The 16799-nt window shown below is 31.9% G+C and overlaps 1 protein-coding gene across 1 annotated transcript; it reads right to left on the bottom strand.

Moving 5' to 3' along the window:
- Positions 1-685: 685 nt before the first annotated feature.
- LOC122298783 (calmodulin-4-like) lies at positions 686-16413 on the bottom strand. Its single transcript, XM_043108641.1, has 2 exons — positions 16216-16413; positions 686-937 (listed from the first exon to the last, which is right to left on the bottom strand). Exons 1-2 carry the CDS (start codon positions 16411-16413, stop codon positions 686-688), a joined length of 450 nt encoding a protein of 149 aa, XP_042964575.1.
- Between the last annotated feature and the right edge of the window lie 386 nt (positions 16414-16799).

The following is a 16799-nucleotide window of genomic DNA, read 5'->3' as shown; positions in this document are numbered from 1 at the left end:
TATTTGTAAAAGGATTCTCTAATGAAAATAAATCATATTTGTTTCTTATTTTAAAAAAAAAAAAATTGAAAAAACTACTGTGGACATACCATGTCATGCGGGAAGGGAGAGTAGGACATTTGAGTTGTGGCTGTAGAATGATACAAATAATACATATCCCAATTTACGCTACAATTTAAAGATAATTCTCATAGATATATATATATATACATATAATTTGCAGTTTAGTTTGTCTTCTCGTGTGCAACAATCCAAGTTTAAGTGCTCAACTCAATAGCCGTGCCGACCACGTTTCTACTTTGTTAAATAATCATCTTACTTTCCCACTACACCTACTTTTTAGCAAATCCACCAAAAGCATTATGGACAATAAGTATTTTGAGACGAGTCCTCGAAAGGATGAAATTCTAGCAAGTTTAAAATTCATAAGCAAAATTGCTTGGAATTGGTAAAACTTATAGTAATCTTCCTAGTAGGAAAATACTAAAACAATATATATAGAAGAACTTGAAGAATGGAAAATAACAAGCTAACACAAAGAAGCACTTCTTCATTATATATAAATAAATACAAGCAATGCTGAACCAAAACACTTACAAGCACTGAACCTTGCAGTACACAAGGAGCCAGCCGCTGCTTGGTTCTTACATCATGTAAAGTTGATATTATAAGGTATAGGGGAAGATTATTGTATCTTATATCCATCTTCCAAAGCATATTTCAACAGGGTGCTAAGCTCCTCCTCCCTGATCAATCCATCTCTATTAGCATCAGCATGGTGGAGTGCAAGACCAGCTCTCCAGCCGGGCAGATGAGCACCGAGGGCACAGAAGGCATCCTTTAACTCTTCCTTGTATAGACCCCCGTCATTGTTAGCATCATATTTTTTAACAATAGCCCGTAACTGATTTGAAGTTAGGGGAGCTTCCCTAAACATCTACACATGAGTATGAGTCATGTTATTAGAACAGGGAGCTCAGCAGTAAAGGCGAATAGGTTTATAGACTTTTCTGGTTTGGTTTTCGAAGGACTCCGCATGTGTGATGCCCTCAACTCCTATGTACGGACACGTGAAAATCGAGGCGTCGGGATGATGACAATACGGGTCACACATCCCATCGCCAAGTGCCAAGTGTGATGCAAAACATGTACAACAAAATATACACAACTCTGTCCTCTAATTCAACCGACCCTCGACTCCTCGGACTTAGTCTAGCATAAATAACCAATCACAAATTATTGATAAAGTAAAAATATATTTATATCTTAAATGAGGTTTGGAAAATACTTACAGCGCTATTAAATATTTTTCGAAAGATCAAGGAGCTGCAAAATGTGGCGGAAAAGCAACGTAACAGTGTAAAATACACTATGGCTGTGGATTATAAAATACCCACTTTTGAATGGGGAGGAACCAAAACTTGTGATTGATAGGGAATGGCTTAGAGGTGTTTGGGAAGTTAGTGGAAGTGGTAGTTGGCTGTGGGTGGCGACAAAAAGGCGGTGGAAGTTAAAAATGGCAAAAACAAAATTGAGCTTGTGGTGGTTGATCTGGCGATAGATCAGAGCTGGAAATGAGTGGGTTAGGTCAGCAAGAGGTCGGTGATGAAGTAGTGAAGAGATGGTGGCCGGATGTGGAATGACGGTGGGGTTGGAGCACTTGAACACCGCGGCTTGGAGGAGCTCGTGCGGCTTAACGGCGGCGCTAGATGGTCTAAAAATTGGTGGGGGTGTTCACCGGTTGGAGGGGAAGAGAATGAGAGGGGTGGTGTAGCTCATGGTAGCGTAGGCGGCGGTGCTGGGCGAGAAGAAGAAAACAAATGGAAAGGGAGGGGGAAATGGGTCGCGCAGGGCGAGAAGCACAGGAAGAAAAGAAAAAAGAAAGAAGAAAAAGAAGAGAAAAAGAAAAAGGTAAGGAAAGAAGTGAAGTGAAGTCCAACCTTCACAACTTGGGTTACAAAATTGATCTAATGAAAATTATTTGTTGAACTCAAGGTTTCAAGTTTTGTGTAATTATATATCTACACATGAATTTTGATGATAACAAATGAATTCAAAGAATAAAGAAGTCTCAAGTTTAAGTTGTCTACACAATGAAGTCAAGCACATCAAGGAAACAAACATGAGCAAGAAGAGAACAAGTTCACATTAAAGTTATAGAGTAATGTTGTAAATCTCTTCAAAATTCGAAATTAGGATTAATGCTCAAAATTAATATTTTATCATAAAGAATTAAAATACATTTTCCACATGTGCATGAATATTTTTTAAAATTAAATTTGAAAATTTTGAAAGATGATTGATTGTCATCTTTTACATGTACATGCCTTGATTAAAGGGTTGAACTTTGAAAATATTAAAGATGATTGATTGTCATCTTTCACATGTGCATGTTTTATTTGAATATTTTCAAAAGTGATTGATGCTTTTTTAGACTTATACAAAAGGTAGATGATTTTGTTTGAAAAATTTGAAAAGTAAAGTGTGCTCCTTTTGTCATATACAAAAAGTAAAAGATTAGGTTTGAATTTTTTGAAAATGAAAGTGTGTTCCTTTTGTCATATGCAAAAAGTAAAAAATTAGGTTTGAATTTTTTGAAAAGGAAAGTGTGCTCCTTTTGTCATATGCCAAAAGTAAAAGATTAGGTTTGATTTTTTTGAAAAAATGAATGATGTTGTCTTTGATATGTGAATCTTTTTAAATTTGAATATAAAGTCTCATATGCCTATAAATAAATCATTTGAGAGTTTCACATTCACAACACCAAGAGCATACAACATTCATTCAAAATTTTCATTCTCTCTTCTCCAAGCATTGAGCCTTAATCCTTGTTCATTTTGAAAGATATAGTTTGCGCTGTATTGTTCTTATTTCACTCATTGAGGAGTGTTTTCTGATAACCTACCCACTATCAACTCTTGTATCAGTAAAATGGTGTGTATAACCCTTGTGCTTGTAGAAAGTGTTCTATACGGGAATAGTTAATCACCACGTGTAAGGTGATTGCAAGTGTAGAGGGTGTTCTACACGGATCCTTTGTAACAGTGTTGTTCAAAGGTGTAATAGCTTTCTATCTCCACTTGAAGGAGGTTGAATAGTGAATTTGGGGATCTTCAAGGTGTAGCTTGAGGCGAGGACGTAGGCAGTGGGGCCGAACCTCATTAACATACTGAGTTTGTTTCTCTCTTACCCTTACTCTTTATATTTATTACTGTTTCGTATTTTGTTTATATTTTATATTGTATATTTGATTTATAATTGTTATTTTTTAAATACAACTCAATTCACCCCCCTCTTGTGTTAGTCATCTGGACAACAATTGGTATCAGAGCTAGTTGACCTGTACTGTTTATACAGGCAGATCACTCATGGGAACTCTCGCTTGTAACTGTGTCATCGAAGCAAGACTCTCCGACCATGGGTGACGGTGCACTGGTAGAGATGGTGGCCGACTAGTCTGGTAGGTACAATTGTTAGGTGACATATGTGCGGCCTATAATCAGTAACAATTGGTATCAGAGCTAAAAGCTCTATTATAAGATTAACTATCTTTTGAGTCAAGATCTTATGGCTAACATTACGGCCTCTACTCTTTTGTAGAGATAATTACTCATTCTGGAAAGTTAGAATGGGAATATTTCTTCAACCTCAAGGTAGAGAAATCTGGAAATATATTATAAATGGACCTTATATTCCAACAAAAGTGGTTGATGGAGTAAAGGTCAAAAAGGAAGAAGAAGAGTTTGATCGTGAAGACGATAGACTTTATATTTTAAATTTAACTGCTATGAATTTATTATATAATGCTCTTAATGGAAATGAGTTTAATAGAATAATGAATTGCGCTACGGCAAAGGAAATTTGAGATAATTTGGAAGTAACTTATGAAGGAATTCGCAAGTCAATGAATCAAAAATTTATATTCTTACTCATAGATATGAAATGTTTAAGATGAATGATGATAAATCTATTTTAGTATGCACACTCGTTTTATTAACATCATAAACAGTTTGACAACTCTTGGCAAAGTTTATTCCAAGATGGAGATAGTAAAAAAAATTCTCAACTCTTTATCAAAATGTTGGGAATCAAAAGTTACAGCGATTCTTGAAGCTAGAGACCTCAAGAAGCTCAAAGTCAATGAACTCATCGGGTTACTTATCACCCATGAGTACACATTGAAAAAAGGAGAAGAAGAAGGAAAGCCAAAGAAGAGCTTAGTACTTAAAGTTGTTCCTCATGAAAGTGAAAGTGATGAAGATGAGGAAAATGACGATAAATATGAAGAAGTTGCGATGATAACAAGAAGAATTTAGAGGTTCTTGAAGAAAAATAGAACTCCTCTGAGGAAATCCTTCAAAAAGTTTTCCAAGAAAGATTCAAGTAAAAATGACACTTTAATTTGTTATAAATGCAATAAGCCTGGTCATATCAAACCAGATTATCCTCTGCTAAAGAAAGATGGAAACAAGGGCAGGAAAGTAATGAAAGTTACATGGGATGATGATTCAAGTAGTTCAGATAGTGAAGCAAGCAATAGAGAATCAGCAAATCTTTATCTTATGGCTAAAGATGACATTGAGGTAACAAATCTTGATAATATTGAAGATCCTTCATATAAAGAATTGCAAAATATTTTAGAAGAGGTATATGAGGAATTTGAAAAATTGGGTATCAAGCATACTGCTTTGAAAAAGAAAAATTCTTCTTAAACAAACGAAATTGAAATTTTAAGAAAAGAAAGTATCATTTTGAAAGATGAAAATCTTGAATTGGATAAGAAGAAAACCGATTTAGAAAATATTGTTGAAAACTTTACGAATGGAAAAAGAAATTTTGAAAAACTTCTTGGTAGTCAAAGATGTGTTTTTGACAAGACAGGTTTGTGATATATGCCAAAACAAAAATACAAACTTTATAAAAATTTCTTAGATAATCTTTCTACATCAAAGACTAATATTCAAAATTTTTTTCATAAAACTAATTTTGTCAAAATAGGATATTATTATAATCATTCAAGTTTTTCATATATGTCACATGCTATTTGCAATTTTTGTAATAGAAATGGTCATAATTATCATACTTGTCCTATTAGAAGAAATCACACAATGACTATTAGGGCCATATGGGTACCTAAAAATCTTGTTTCTTCTAATACTAATAAATAAAGGACCCAAAGAACTTGAGTACAAAAAAAAAATCATTTTAATTGTTTTTATAGGTATGCATGAAGTCATCCACAAGCAAAAACAAGTGGTTTTTAGATAGTGGATGTTCAAGACACATGACGGGATACAAGACTAAATTCTTTGATCTTAGATCTAAAAAGGAAGGACACATGACATTTGGAGACAACTCGAAAGGGAAGATCGTGGGAATAGGTAAAATTGGTAATGAATCTTCTCTCATAATTGAAGATGTTCTACTTATTGAAGGTCTAAAACATAATCTTTTGAGTATAAGTCAATTATGTGATAAAGGATTTACAGTTACTTTCAAAATGGATAAGTGCATTATTTTGAATGATCATGATTGTAATATTTGTTTTATTGCTTTTAGAAGCAATAATGTTTATAAAATCGATTTTGAAGAAATTACCTCATAAGATGCTATTTGCTTTTCAGTTCAAAATGAAACTAGTTGGCTATGGCATAGAAGATTAGGTCATACCAACATGGAACTTATTTCTAAACTTTCAAAAAATGATCTTGTGAGAAGTTTACCAAAAACAAATTTTCTTAAAGACAAAATTTGTGATGCATGCCAATTTGGTAAACAAACAAAAACTTCTTTTAAAACCAAGAAACATATTTTCACTACTAGATCATTGCAACTGATACACATGGATCTTTTTGGACCAAATAGAGTTGCAAGTTTAGGAGAAAATATTATACATTTGTTATTGTTGATGAGTTCTCTAGATATACTTGGGTCATCTTTCTTACTCATAAAGATGAGGCACATAATGCCTTTACCAAGTTATGCAAGAGAATTCAAAATGAAAAGGGCTATACTATTTCAAGTATCCAAAGTGATAGGGGAAAAGAGTTTGTTAATAAAAATATTGAAATATTTTGTGATGAAACTGGTTTTGTGCATAATTTTTCTGCTCCTCGAACTCCTCTACAAAATGGGGTTGTAGAGAGAAAAAATAGATCTCTTCAAGAGATGGCAAGAACAATGCTCAATGAGAACAACTTGCCTAATTATTTTTGGGCCGAAGCGGTAAGTACTGCATATTATGTTATAAATAGAATTATACTAAGGTCTAAATTAGATAAAACCCCCTATGAGCTTTGGAATGAGAAAAAGCCCAACATTGGTTACTTTCATGTATTTGGATGCAAATGTTTTATTTTGAATGACAGAGATAATTTAGACAAGTTTGATGCAAAATATGATGAAGGTATTTTTCTCAGGTATTTTACTAATAGTAAAGCTTATAGAGTATTCAATAAAAAGACTTTAACTATACAAGAATCTATGCATGTAGTATTTGATGAATTTAATTCTCCACTCTCCAAGAAATCTATTGATGAAGAAACAGGAGGTATAAATAACACGGAAAGTCTCAATCTCAACAAAGAGAACACAATAGAAGAAGTTCAACATGGAACCATCAGGAAAGATCATCAAAATTTAATACAAGATGCAACCAAATAGTGGAAATTTGTGAAAGATCATCCAGTGGAACAAATTTTGGGAGAACCTTCACGAGGTGTAAGTACTCGATTATCTTTTAGAAATATTTGCAATCATACTGCTTTTCTATCTCAGATTGAACCCAAATATATTGATGACGCACTTCTTGATGAATCTTGAATTCTAGCTATGCAAGAAGAGTTGAATCAATTTGAAAGAAGTAATGTTTGGACACTTGTTCCTAGACCCAAAAATCATACTATTATTGGAACAAAATAGGTTTTTAGAAACAAGAAAGATAAATTCGGAGTCATTACTAGAAATAAGGCTCGACTTGTAGCCCAAGGTTTTAATCAAGAAGAAGGAATCGATTATGATGAGACATATGCACCAGTCACAAGATTAGAAACTATTCGAATGCTACTTGCATATGCTTGTTATAAAAATTTCAAATTTTTTCAAATGGATATTAAAAGTGCTTTCTTAAATGGTTTTATAAATGAAGAGATATATGTTGAGCAACCTCCAGGTTTTGAAAATCATATTTCCCCAAATCATGTTTTCAAACTCACAAAAGCACTATATGGACTTAAACAAGCTCCTAGAGTTTGGTACGAGAGACTCAGTGGTTTCTTGATTGAAAAAGATTTTTTAAGAGGAAAAATCGACACAACTCTTTTCATTAAATATGAAAATAATGATATTCTTTTGATTCAGATTTATGTTGATGATATAATATTCGGTGCTACTAATGACAATATGTGTCAAGTTTTTCCTAAGATTATGCAGAAAGAATTTGAGATGAGCATAATGGGAGAACTTACATTCTTTCTCGGATTGCAAATTAAGTAAGCAAAAAGTGGGACATTCATCAATCAATCAAAATATATTAAGGAATTATTAAAAAAGTTTGGGATGGAAAGTGCTAAGGAAATTGGAACACCAATGAGCCCATCAACTAAACTCGATAGAGATGATTCCGGTAAGTCAGTTAACTCGAAAATATATTGAGATATGATTGGTAGCCTATTATATTTAACAGCTAGTAGATCAGATATTATATTTAGTGTGTGCTTATGTGCACGCTTTCAATCATCTCCAAAAGAATCACATTTAATTGCAGTTAAGCGCATTTTTAGATATCTTAGTGGTACAATTAACTTAGGGTTATGGTACCCTAAGTACACATCTTTCGATCTAATCAGCTACACAAATGCAGATTATACTGGCTGTAAAATAGATCAAAAAAGCATTAGTGGAGCATACCATTTCTTAGTTCATGCACTAGTTTCTTGATTTAGTAAAAAATAAAATTTTGTTACACTATCTACTGCTGAGACAGAATATGTTACTGCGGGTAGTTGTTGTGCTCAAGTTCTCTACATGAAGTAACAATTTGAAGATTTTAAACTCATGTATAATCACATTCCAATCAAATGTGATAATACAAGTGCTATAAATTTTTTAAAGAACCCAATATAACATTTTAGAACTAAGCATATTGAAATAAGATATCATTTTTTTCGAGATCATGTGCAGAAAGGCGATATAGTACTAGAGTTCATAAGCACACACGATCAGTTAGCAGATATTTTCACAAAACCTTTACGAGAAGATAGATTATGTATGATCAGAAGAGAAATAGGTATGATGCATGCTATGAATATCTCTTAAAAGATAGACTAGAGTTAATAAAAATAGAGATAGATTTTTTAAATACTTTTACATAAACTTGAGATTCTTAGCCTCATGTTTGAGACGCTCATTCTCTTCATACAATATTATGTCATTCTTATCCATGGGAACTGGCAAGCGGAATGAAGAATCTAATAAAGATTTCAACTGTTTATTCTTCTGCCGAATAATTCATTCCCTTGTGTGAGACTCTTGAACAGTTTGTTGAAGTACAACATTTTGTTCTTTAAGCTTTTCAACTTTATAATTTTTGGCTTGTAGCCGCTAGGAAAAAGTAATAATAGAGGAAGAGTAGCGAGTCCCAAGACTCACCAAGTCATAGATAGCATCAGAATCTGACTTATTAGCTAAAGTATTATTTTCTTGCTGAAATATAGCACCAATGGAAGCTGCAGAAAGGACAGGAGGTTGAGGTGCAGAATGCCTCATGGATGGATCTAGAGAAATGTTAGAAGAATGAGCCATTGAGAAAAGAATAGAAGGCTTAACTTGATGAAAGAATGCAGATGAGTTATAGAGATGAGAAGAAAACTTGATGCGGATTGGATGAACTTTATAGAGATAGCATAAGAAACCAGTCGAGCTATCATCCAGTCGAGCTATCATCCAAGTCAAAGAGTAATGTGATTTTTTTCCAATCAGTGAAAATGACATTTTTTAGAAACTCAGAGCCTTCAATCTCATTTGTCAACAACATCAGGCGATTTTTTCAAATCTCCAGCCACACTTGTCGGGTCACGGACGGATCAAATTTATTTATTTATTTATTTTTAACTATCTACAGTGTCTACTAATGCACTGTTTTTTTCAGGTCTATTTACTTGTTGCGGATCCTTTTTAATGATGCCAAAAGGGGGAGAAGTGTTAGATTAGAACATTAACATTGTTTGAATTGCTAAACTTATTATATATGCTTCGAATTATATTTATATTTTTGCTTGAAAAACTAACGCACATTCTCAGGGGAGCTCAAGTATCAATATAGGTTTCAGGTTCTATCAAGTATTTGTCATCATAAAAAATGGGGAGATTGTTGAACTCAAGGTTTCAAGTTTTATGTAATTATATATCTACACATGAATTTTGATGATAACAAATGAATTCAAACAATAAAGAAGTCTCAAAGTCAAGTTGTCTACATAATGGAGTCAAGCACATCAAGGAAACAAGTATGAGCAAGAAGGGAACAATTTCACATTAAAGTTATAATGTTGTAAATCTCTTCAAAATTTGAAATTAGGATTTATGCTCAAAATTAATATTTTATCATAAATCATTAAAATACATTTTCCACATGTGCATGAATATTTTTGAAAATTAAATTTGAAAATTTTGAAAGATAATTGATTGTCATCTTTTACATGTACATGCCTTGATTAAAGGGTTGAACTTGGAAAATATTAAAAATGATTGATTGTCATCTTTTACATGTGCATGTTTTATTTGAATATTTTCAAAAGTGATTGATGCTTTTTTAGATTTATACAAAAGGTAGATGATTTTGTTTGAAAAATTTGAAAAGTAAAGTGTGCTCCTTTTGTCATATACAAAATGTAAAAGATTAGGTTTGAATTTTTTGAAAAGGAAAGTGTGCTCCTTTTGTCATATGCAAAAAGTAAAAGATTAGGTTTAAATTTTTTGAAAAGGAAAGTGTGCTCCTTTTGTCATATGCCAAAAATAAAAGATTAGGTTTGATTTTTTTGAAAAAGTGAATGATGTTGTCTTTGACATGTGAATCTTTTTAAATTTGAATATGAAGTCTCATATGCCTATAAATAGATCATTTGAGAGCTTCATATTCACAACACCAAGAGCATACAACATTTATTCAAAGCTTTCATTCTCTCTTCTCCAAGCATCGAACCTTAATCCTTGTTCATTTTGAAAGATATAGCTTGCACTGTATTGTTCTTATTTCACTCATTGAGGAGTGTTTTCTAATAACCTACCCACTATAAACTCTTGTATCAGTAAAAAGGTGTGTATAACCCTTGTGCGTGTAGAAAATGTTCTACACGGGAATAGTTAATCACCAGGTGTAAGGTGATTGCAAGTGTAGAGAGTGTTCTACACGTATCCTTTGTAGCGGTGTTGTTCAAAGGTGTAATATGTTTCTATCTCCTCCTGAAGGAAGTTGAATAGCGAATTTGGAGATCCTCAATGGGTAGCTTGAGGCGAGGACGTAGGCAGTGGGGCCGAACCTCATTAACATACTGAGTTTGCTTCTCTTTTACCCTTACTCTTTATATTTATTACTGTTTCGTATTTTGTTTATATTTTATATTGTATATTTGATTTATAATTGTTATTTTTTAAAGACAACTCAATTCACCCCCCTCTTGTGTTAGTCATCTGGGCAACATTATTTTTAAAATAATAAGTATAAATTAATTTAAACACCATGATTAAATAAAATAAAATAATAAAATTCAAAAACACAATAATTTTAAAGCCTAAAAATAAACTAATTTAAAATAATGAACAATTTAAATACAAAACAAAAATAAATAACAAAAATGCATATTAAAATAATTTCAAAATTTAAAAATCATAAAATAATATTACAAAAATCACCTTTAATTTAAAATAATTAATAAAATCACTAATTGTAATAATTTAAATAAAACTACTTAATAAAAATACACGTAAAACAGAGATATCATAGCATGCATGGGGGATTTATAGGCTTTATTGATCTATGATTAAATAACATATATGATTGGAGTGTAATTGTTGCTATATGCTATGTTGAGACAATATATTCGAAATTATCTTGGCAAGCAAGACGTTTCCCGTACGTGGATTAGATTCGTTATATAAGGGAGATACAACAGCCATGTACAATATATATACAAAAGTAGTTTCTGCATGCACGCATGAAAGAATCATGATTAACAAAAAAAAAAGAAAAAAGTGAAGAAGAAGAAGATATATGGCGGTGCCAAGTTGTTCGGCTATATGGCGGTGCCAAGATATATGGCGGTGCCAAGAAGAATCATGGCGCTTGACCGTCGCAAAACCAAGTTGACTGTCCTATTATTAGTAGAACCCTCATTTACTTTTATAAACTTTTTATTATTATTATTATAATTTTTTTTAAATTTTTACATAAAATAAAATAAACAATTTAACTTTTACAAATCTCAAAATAAAAATAATATTAAAGAAACATATTCTAATAATATTATATTCAATTTTTAATTTTTATTTCAACTTATCTCATTTCATCTGTGAAAATAAATGAGGCAATGAGAGAAATCACTAAAACCAAAGCCCTCGTTCAGATTTAGGTTTTGTTTGGGTATATATATGAGATGAGATGAAATGAAAAATTTGTGAATAGTAATTTGTGAGATAATTTGTGGATGGTAGTAAAATTTTTTAAGTTAAGATGTTTTATAAAGTTTTGGAAAATGAGAAAAAAAATTAAATGAGATCATTATAAAGTTAAAATATTGTTAGAATATAATTTTTTAATATTTTTTTGAAAATTTGAAAAAGTTGATTTTCTTTTGTAAGTTTAAAAAATTTGTAATGATTAGATGAAAATTTGAAATTGAAAAATGTTTATATTTAAATGGTATTTAGATGTTGAGATGAGATAGATTGAGAACATCTCATGTGAAACTAAACGAGGCCTTATTAATATAAGAACTATTAGATAGTTTGGAAATAAATACCGATAATGTATTAATATTGTGGTATGCTCGTACTATCAGTACAGAATGTTAGGCTATTAACTTTAATGACATATCATCCTGTGATTGGAATAAGACTGTATATCATTACTTTAAAACTACCTAATAATTACTCGTTACAACTTACATCATACTTAACGATCTTCTTACAATTCATACAATCAAACATCTCAACAAATATAATCCCATTTTTTATGGTCAGATAAGCACAGGAAGAAGCAAATATAGCAAAGATAAAATTAAGAATATTTCACATCAAAATATATATCCGATCGTATAAAGTTTTTGATTTTATTAAGTGGTCCAAACAATAATAATGGAATTGGGAATCACCTCTTTCAAAACCTCGCTTTTATGTAACTTTTGGATGCGTTTGCTGTTGGCAGATACTGATCATGAAAACCCCTCGATCTAGAATAGGTTCTCACTTATCTTCCCATGTTCTCATGTTCGGTTTGTTCAATGTTGACTAGGCACAGTGCCACATTGACCAAGCTGACGTACTAGTGCCACATGACACTGACACGTCAGCCTGGCCGAACACAATGCATATGCAGAAACTTTTTCGATTTTACATTCTATTTTTTTTATTATATAAAATTAAAGAAAAGTTAAGTAATATTACAACCGAAGTATTAAATCTGAAAAAAAAAATGTTTAAACTGCCATCTAATCTCTCTGTTTTTTTTTTTTTTTTTTTTTTTTTGTAAACAGCCAGTAGCCACCCTACACATAGCAGCCCTATCCCACATAATCTCAAATCCATCTTCAAACTGATCATGACAAATCATCGCTTAATCAAACTTCTTGTTTTTAATTATAAGGACTTGATTTATGAGTCTGATCAGGGAATTAGTTTTGACAATAAAATAACTATATTACCCTTTATTTTACGATAGAATAACAATGTATATTGACCCCTCTATAAGAGGGATGCTACTCATCATCCTACACGACACACTTTACGTATTTTAACATTATTTTTTATCTTATTTTATTCTTGTTAAACTAATTAGGTTATTTTATACTTATCATCCATACAGTATATATTTGTTACAGGAAAAATGAAAAAAACATTAAAATAAGTACGGCGTGTGAATCAGGGCCAGCTTAATACTCTGTAGGGCCTAAGGCGAAATTTTGAGTGAAGCCCTTATTATTTTAAAAAGTAAAATTCAATAAATTTATTTTATTTTAATTTTTACATTACATTTTTATTTAAAAACCACTCCTATTGTTTTGCAAAGCAGAATTACCTAATCAAGATTTTATACCATGTTCTCAATTAATAACTGCCTTAATCTTTATTGAAAAATTATCGGTTTAGAAATAATTTTATCAAAATTTATAACATGTGCTTTAGATTCTCAAAATCAAATATATCCATTATGGTAAATAAAGTTCTAAAAACCCATGCATTTGGAAAAAAAAAAAAAATGGGCCATTGTCTCTTCAAATAATTATACTAAAACCTTTTATAAATACTAAAAAGTAGATTTTTCTCTTTATATTTTCCATACTATATTAAACTAATAATGATAAAAGGCAAGTGTACCGTAGGATGAGATTATGTGAAATAATTATTACGTGTAGATAAGATGAGAATATCATGACCTCATTTCTAGTGTACACTAGAAATGAAAAGTAAATGGATAACAGAAAGAGCTTCATCATCATCAAGTGAACTCAAACATAATAAAATTCTAAGAAAAGAAATTCTAATATTAACTTATATATTTAGAAATATGATCATAAAGATTCAAGAACACTTGAGCAAAAAATAAGTTCAATAAAATTTGAGTTTTCAAAAGAAAAGAAAAATATGATCATTCAGAAAGATAACCAATTACATAAAACCTATTTGGTACTTTTAATATTTTTTTATTGATTTATTCAATTTTTTCTAGTTATTACTTTTTTATCTTTTGGAAAATTTTACTTGAAATAATTTTAGGAGGCTTTCTTTTACTAGGGGCCTTAGGCAACTGCCTAATTCACGTAATGGAAGAGCCGGCCCTAGTGTGAATGATAAGTAAAATTATTCCGTCTATAATAGATGAAATAGCATAATTGTCTCCCACATGACTTCAAAAAAAAAAAATAAAATAAAACAAAAAAACAAAAGAAAAAATAAAAAGAAGAAATTCTTGGCCCACTGAAGAAATAAGGTTCCCAGAGCCCCCCATGAAAATACAAACTTATTTATTTATGTTTTTGAAAGAAGAAATGCTCTTCATTGATTAAACTCCTCAAATGAGGGAAAGAATACAAGAGGGGCAACTTTCTATATCAATAATATCCTCAGATATTCCTAGTGCATTTTTAGCTAATGCATCTGTAGCAACATTTGACCCCTTCTAATAGTCTAACTGTGTATGAACAGATTTTATGTCCCATGTAATGGCTCTCAAGGAGTGACACAACTTTCCTGCATCCTTTTTGTGGCAATTACATGCCTTTCATTATCCCTAACAATAATCCCAATACCCACCTTGCTAGAATTCCCACTCAAGGCTGCATCCTAGTTTACTTTTAGATCCCAACAGGGGGAGGTTCCCAGCTTTCAATGGTATTCGAGACAGCATCATTCCTACTCTCCTTCTTATTGGCATCTCAAAATTCAATGGTTGCTTTCTTAGCTTGAGACATGACTTCTGTTGGATGGGTAAAGGCTCATTTGAAAAGCAAAGTGTTTCTTCTCTGCCATATCTTCTGAGTAGTTTTTACAATCACCTCCACTTGCTCTTGTTCAAACAAATCAATGATAGTTGCAAACCACTTCAGAAAACTGTATGCAGAAAAACCAGATTTTTGAAACTTTTTTGTGCCCATGCACCATACATTAGTGGCGGAACCAGGAACTTTTATGAGGGGAGGCCAACTTTTCTATTGTTTGACACGTTTATATAAAATAAAAGGAAACTAAAAAATCATAAAATATAACTATATATAAAATTAGATTTCAATAATTTGCTATATATACATAGAAATAAAATTTAAAAAAATACAAGTTAATATATGTTTCAAATTTCTGGTGATAATTTTCATGGAATAATATTAATCCATTATTATTTTTATAATGAAATATTTAAAATTTATTTTCTTCATATAAACTATCAAGTAATATTTTAAAATTTCATATTTAATTCTAGTTTGTAAGCTAGTTTATTAGGATTCATGCAAAATCTAGATATTTCTATCACATTAAGTATATAATGTTATAATTGATCAGACTTTAAATAAATGTTTTTTTTACTCAATGAAGTCTAGAGGATAAAATCTCTCAACTATTTTTCATGTAAATTATCAACCCTAAATGATTTCTCTTATATTTTCACTTTAGATTACACATGCCAAGACTATACGGATCATTTTCTAGAGGCACAATCAGCACGAGTGCATGCAGGAAACAATCAACAATCTATATAATAATCCGGGACCAAGATCTTGGAGAAAGTTTTACTGGAAACTGCACTTTTTTTCCTCGAGACACACGAAAGGTTCGAATTTGGTCTGTCTAACGGAGTCCAGAATTAATAAAGAACAGCTAGCAAACCAAAAGGCATCTTAATTTGGTGACTGCACTGAACGCAGCTAGCGCCAAAAATAATTTTCTTTGTTGAATCTTAATTTGAGGCCTACTATAAGCTACAGGCCAGCCTAAGGAGATCATTCATATTGATTCCTGCATGCGGCTAATAAGAAGATACTTCTCATTTCGATCTTTTGTTTTGCCATGTGGGTGAACGTGCAGCTTTTTTTTCTTTCTCGTTTTTGTTTTCTTCTCTCCTAATCTCTTTCATTCTTAAGTAGTACTGCGATTCATTGTATTCAACACACACACGTTCTTAGGGACAGTACTGATTTCCTAATTATGTCTATCCGAAATCGATCGGTACCATAATGCAATCGGAGGCTAGACTTTTGGTGTAAGTCACTGGACGAGCGTGTTAGACTTTTGGCATATAAGTATGCTAACACACACAAGCTAGCATTGCTTCTTCATACATTAAAAAGCCAAAACATGACATACAAGCAAGTACGAAACCTTGCACACTTTCGGAAATACATGTTATTGGATACGGTACTAAATTATATGGATCGCCTATCAATTAGTAGAGGATATGTATCCATGTTTTTTGGCATACTGGATGAGAACTTTGAGCTCCTCCCCACTGACCAATCCATCTCCATTAGTATCAACATGGTGGAGCGCTCGATTGGCTCTCCAGCCGGGCAGACGAGCACCAAGGGATTGGAAGGCAGCCTTTAGCTCTTCCTTGCTGAGACCACCGTCGTGGTTAACATCGTATTTTTTAAGAATTTCTAGTAACTGCTCCTCAGTTAGAGGCCCTCCCTTGGACACATGACGCGTCATGTTATTACAAAAAGGACTCGAGCGATGGGCGGGAGCTGGGTGCCAAAGGCAAATAGATTTAGACTTGTATTGGTATGATCTCCAAAGAACTCTAGCATGGGGGTTTTATAGGCTTTCTATAGATAGGGTCAATGATCATTAATTCATGTAAATAATTGTTACTTATATTATGGTGAGACAATATATTCCAACTTAGAATCTCGTTCAACATGCAATTAATGTCTTGTTTATTGGTAATGTCGATTTCAATCAAATCATGATTAGATGTTAGATTCTATTATCCTATTCTTTTGTTAAAAGACAAAAAAATAAAAAAAAAAGAACAAAAACCAATTTTATAAGCATAGAATGTTCACATATAAGAATTGAAATAGAGATATATGGGA

This window comes from Carya illinoinensis, chromosome 16 (genome assembly GCF_018687715.1).
Source record: "Carya illinoinensis cultivar Pawnee chromosome 16, C.illinoinensisPawnee_v1, whole genome shotgun sequence".
Lineage (NCBI taxonomy): Eukaryota > Viridiplantae > Streptophyta > Magnoliopsida > Fagales > Juglandaceae > Carya > Carya illinoinensis.
This window is presented reverse-complemented; position numbering and strand designations above follow the sequence as displayed.

Coding starts and splice junctions, on each gene's coding strand:
- LOC122298783 (XM_043108641.1), bottom strand. CDS start 16,413: ATGACGCGTCATGTGTCCAAGGGAGGGCCTCTAACTGAGGAGCAGTTA. Junction 938..16,215: donor ATACTAATGGAGATGGATTG/GTCAGTGGGGAG, acceptor ACTCATGTGTAG/ATGTTTAGGGAAGCTCCCCT.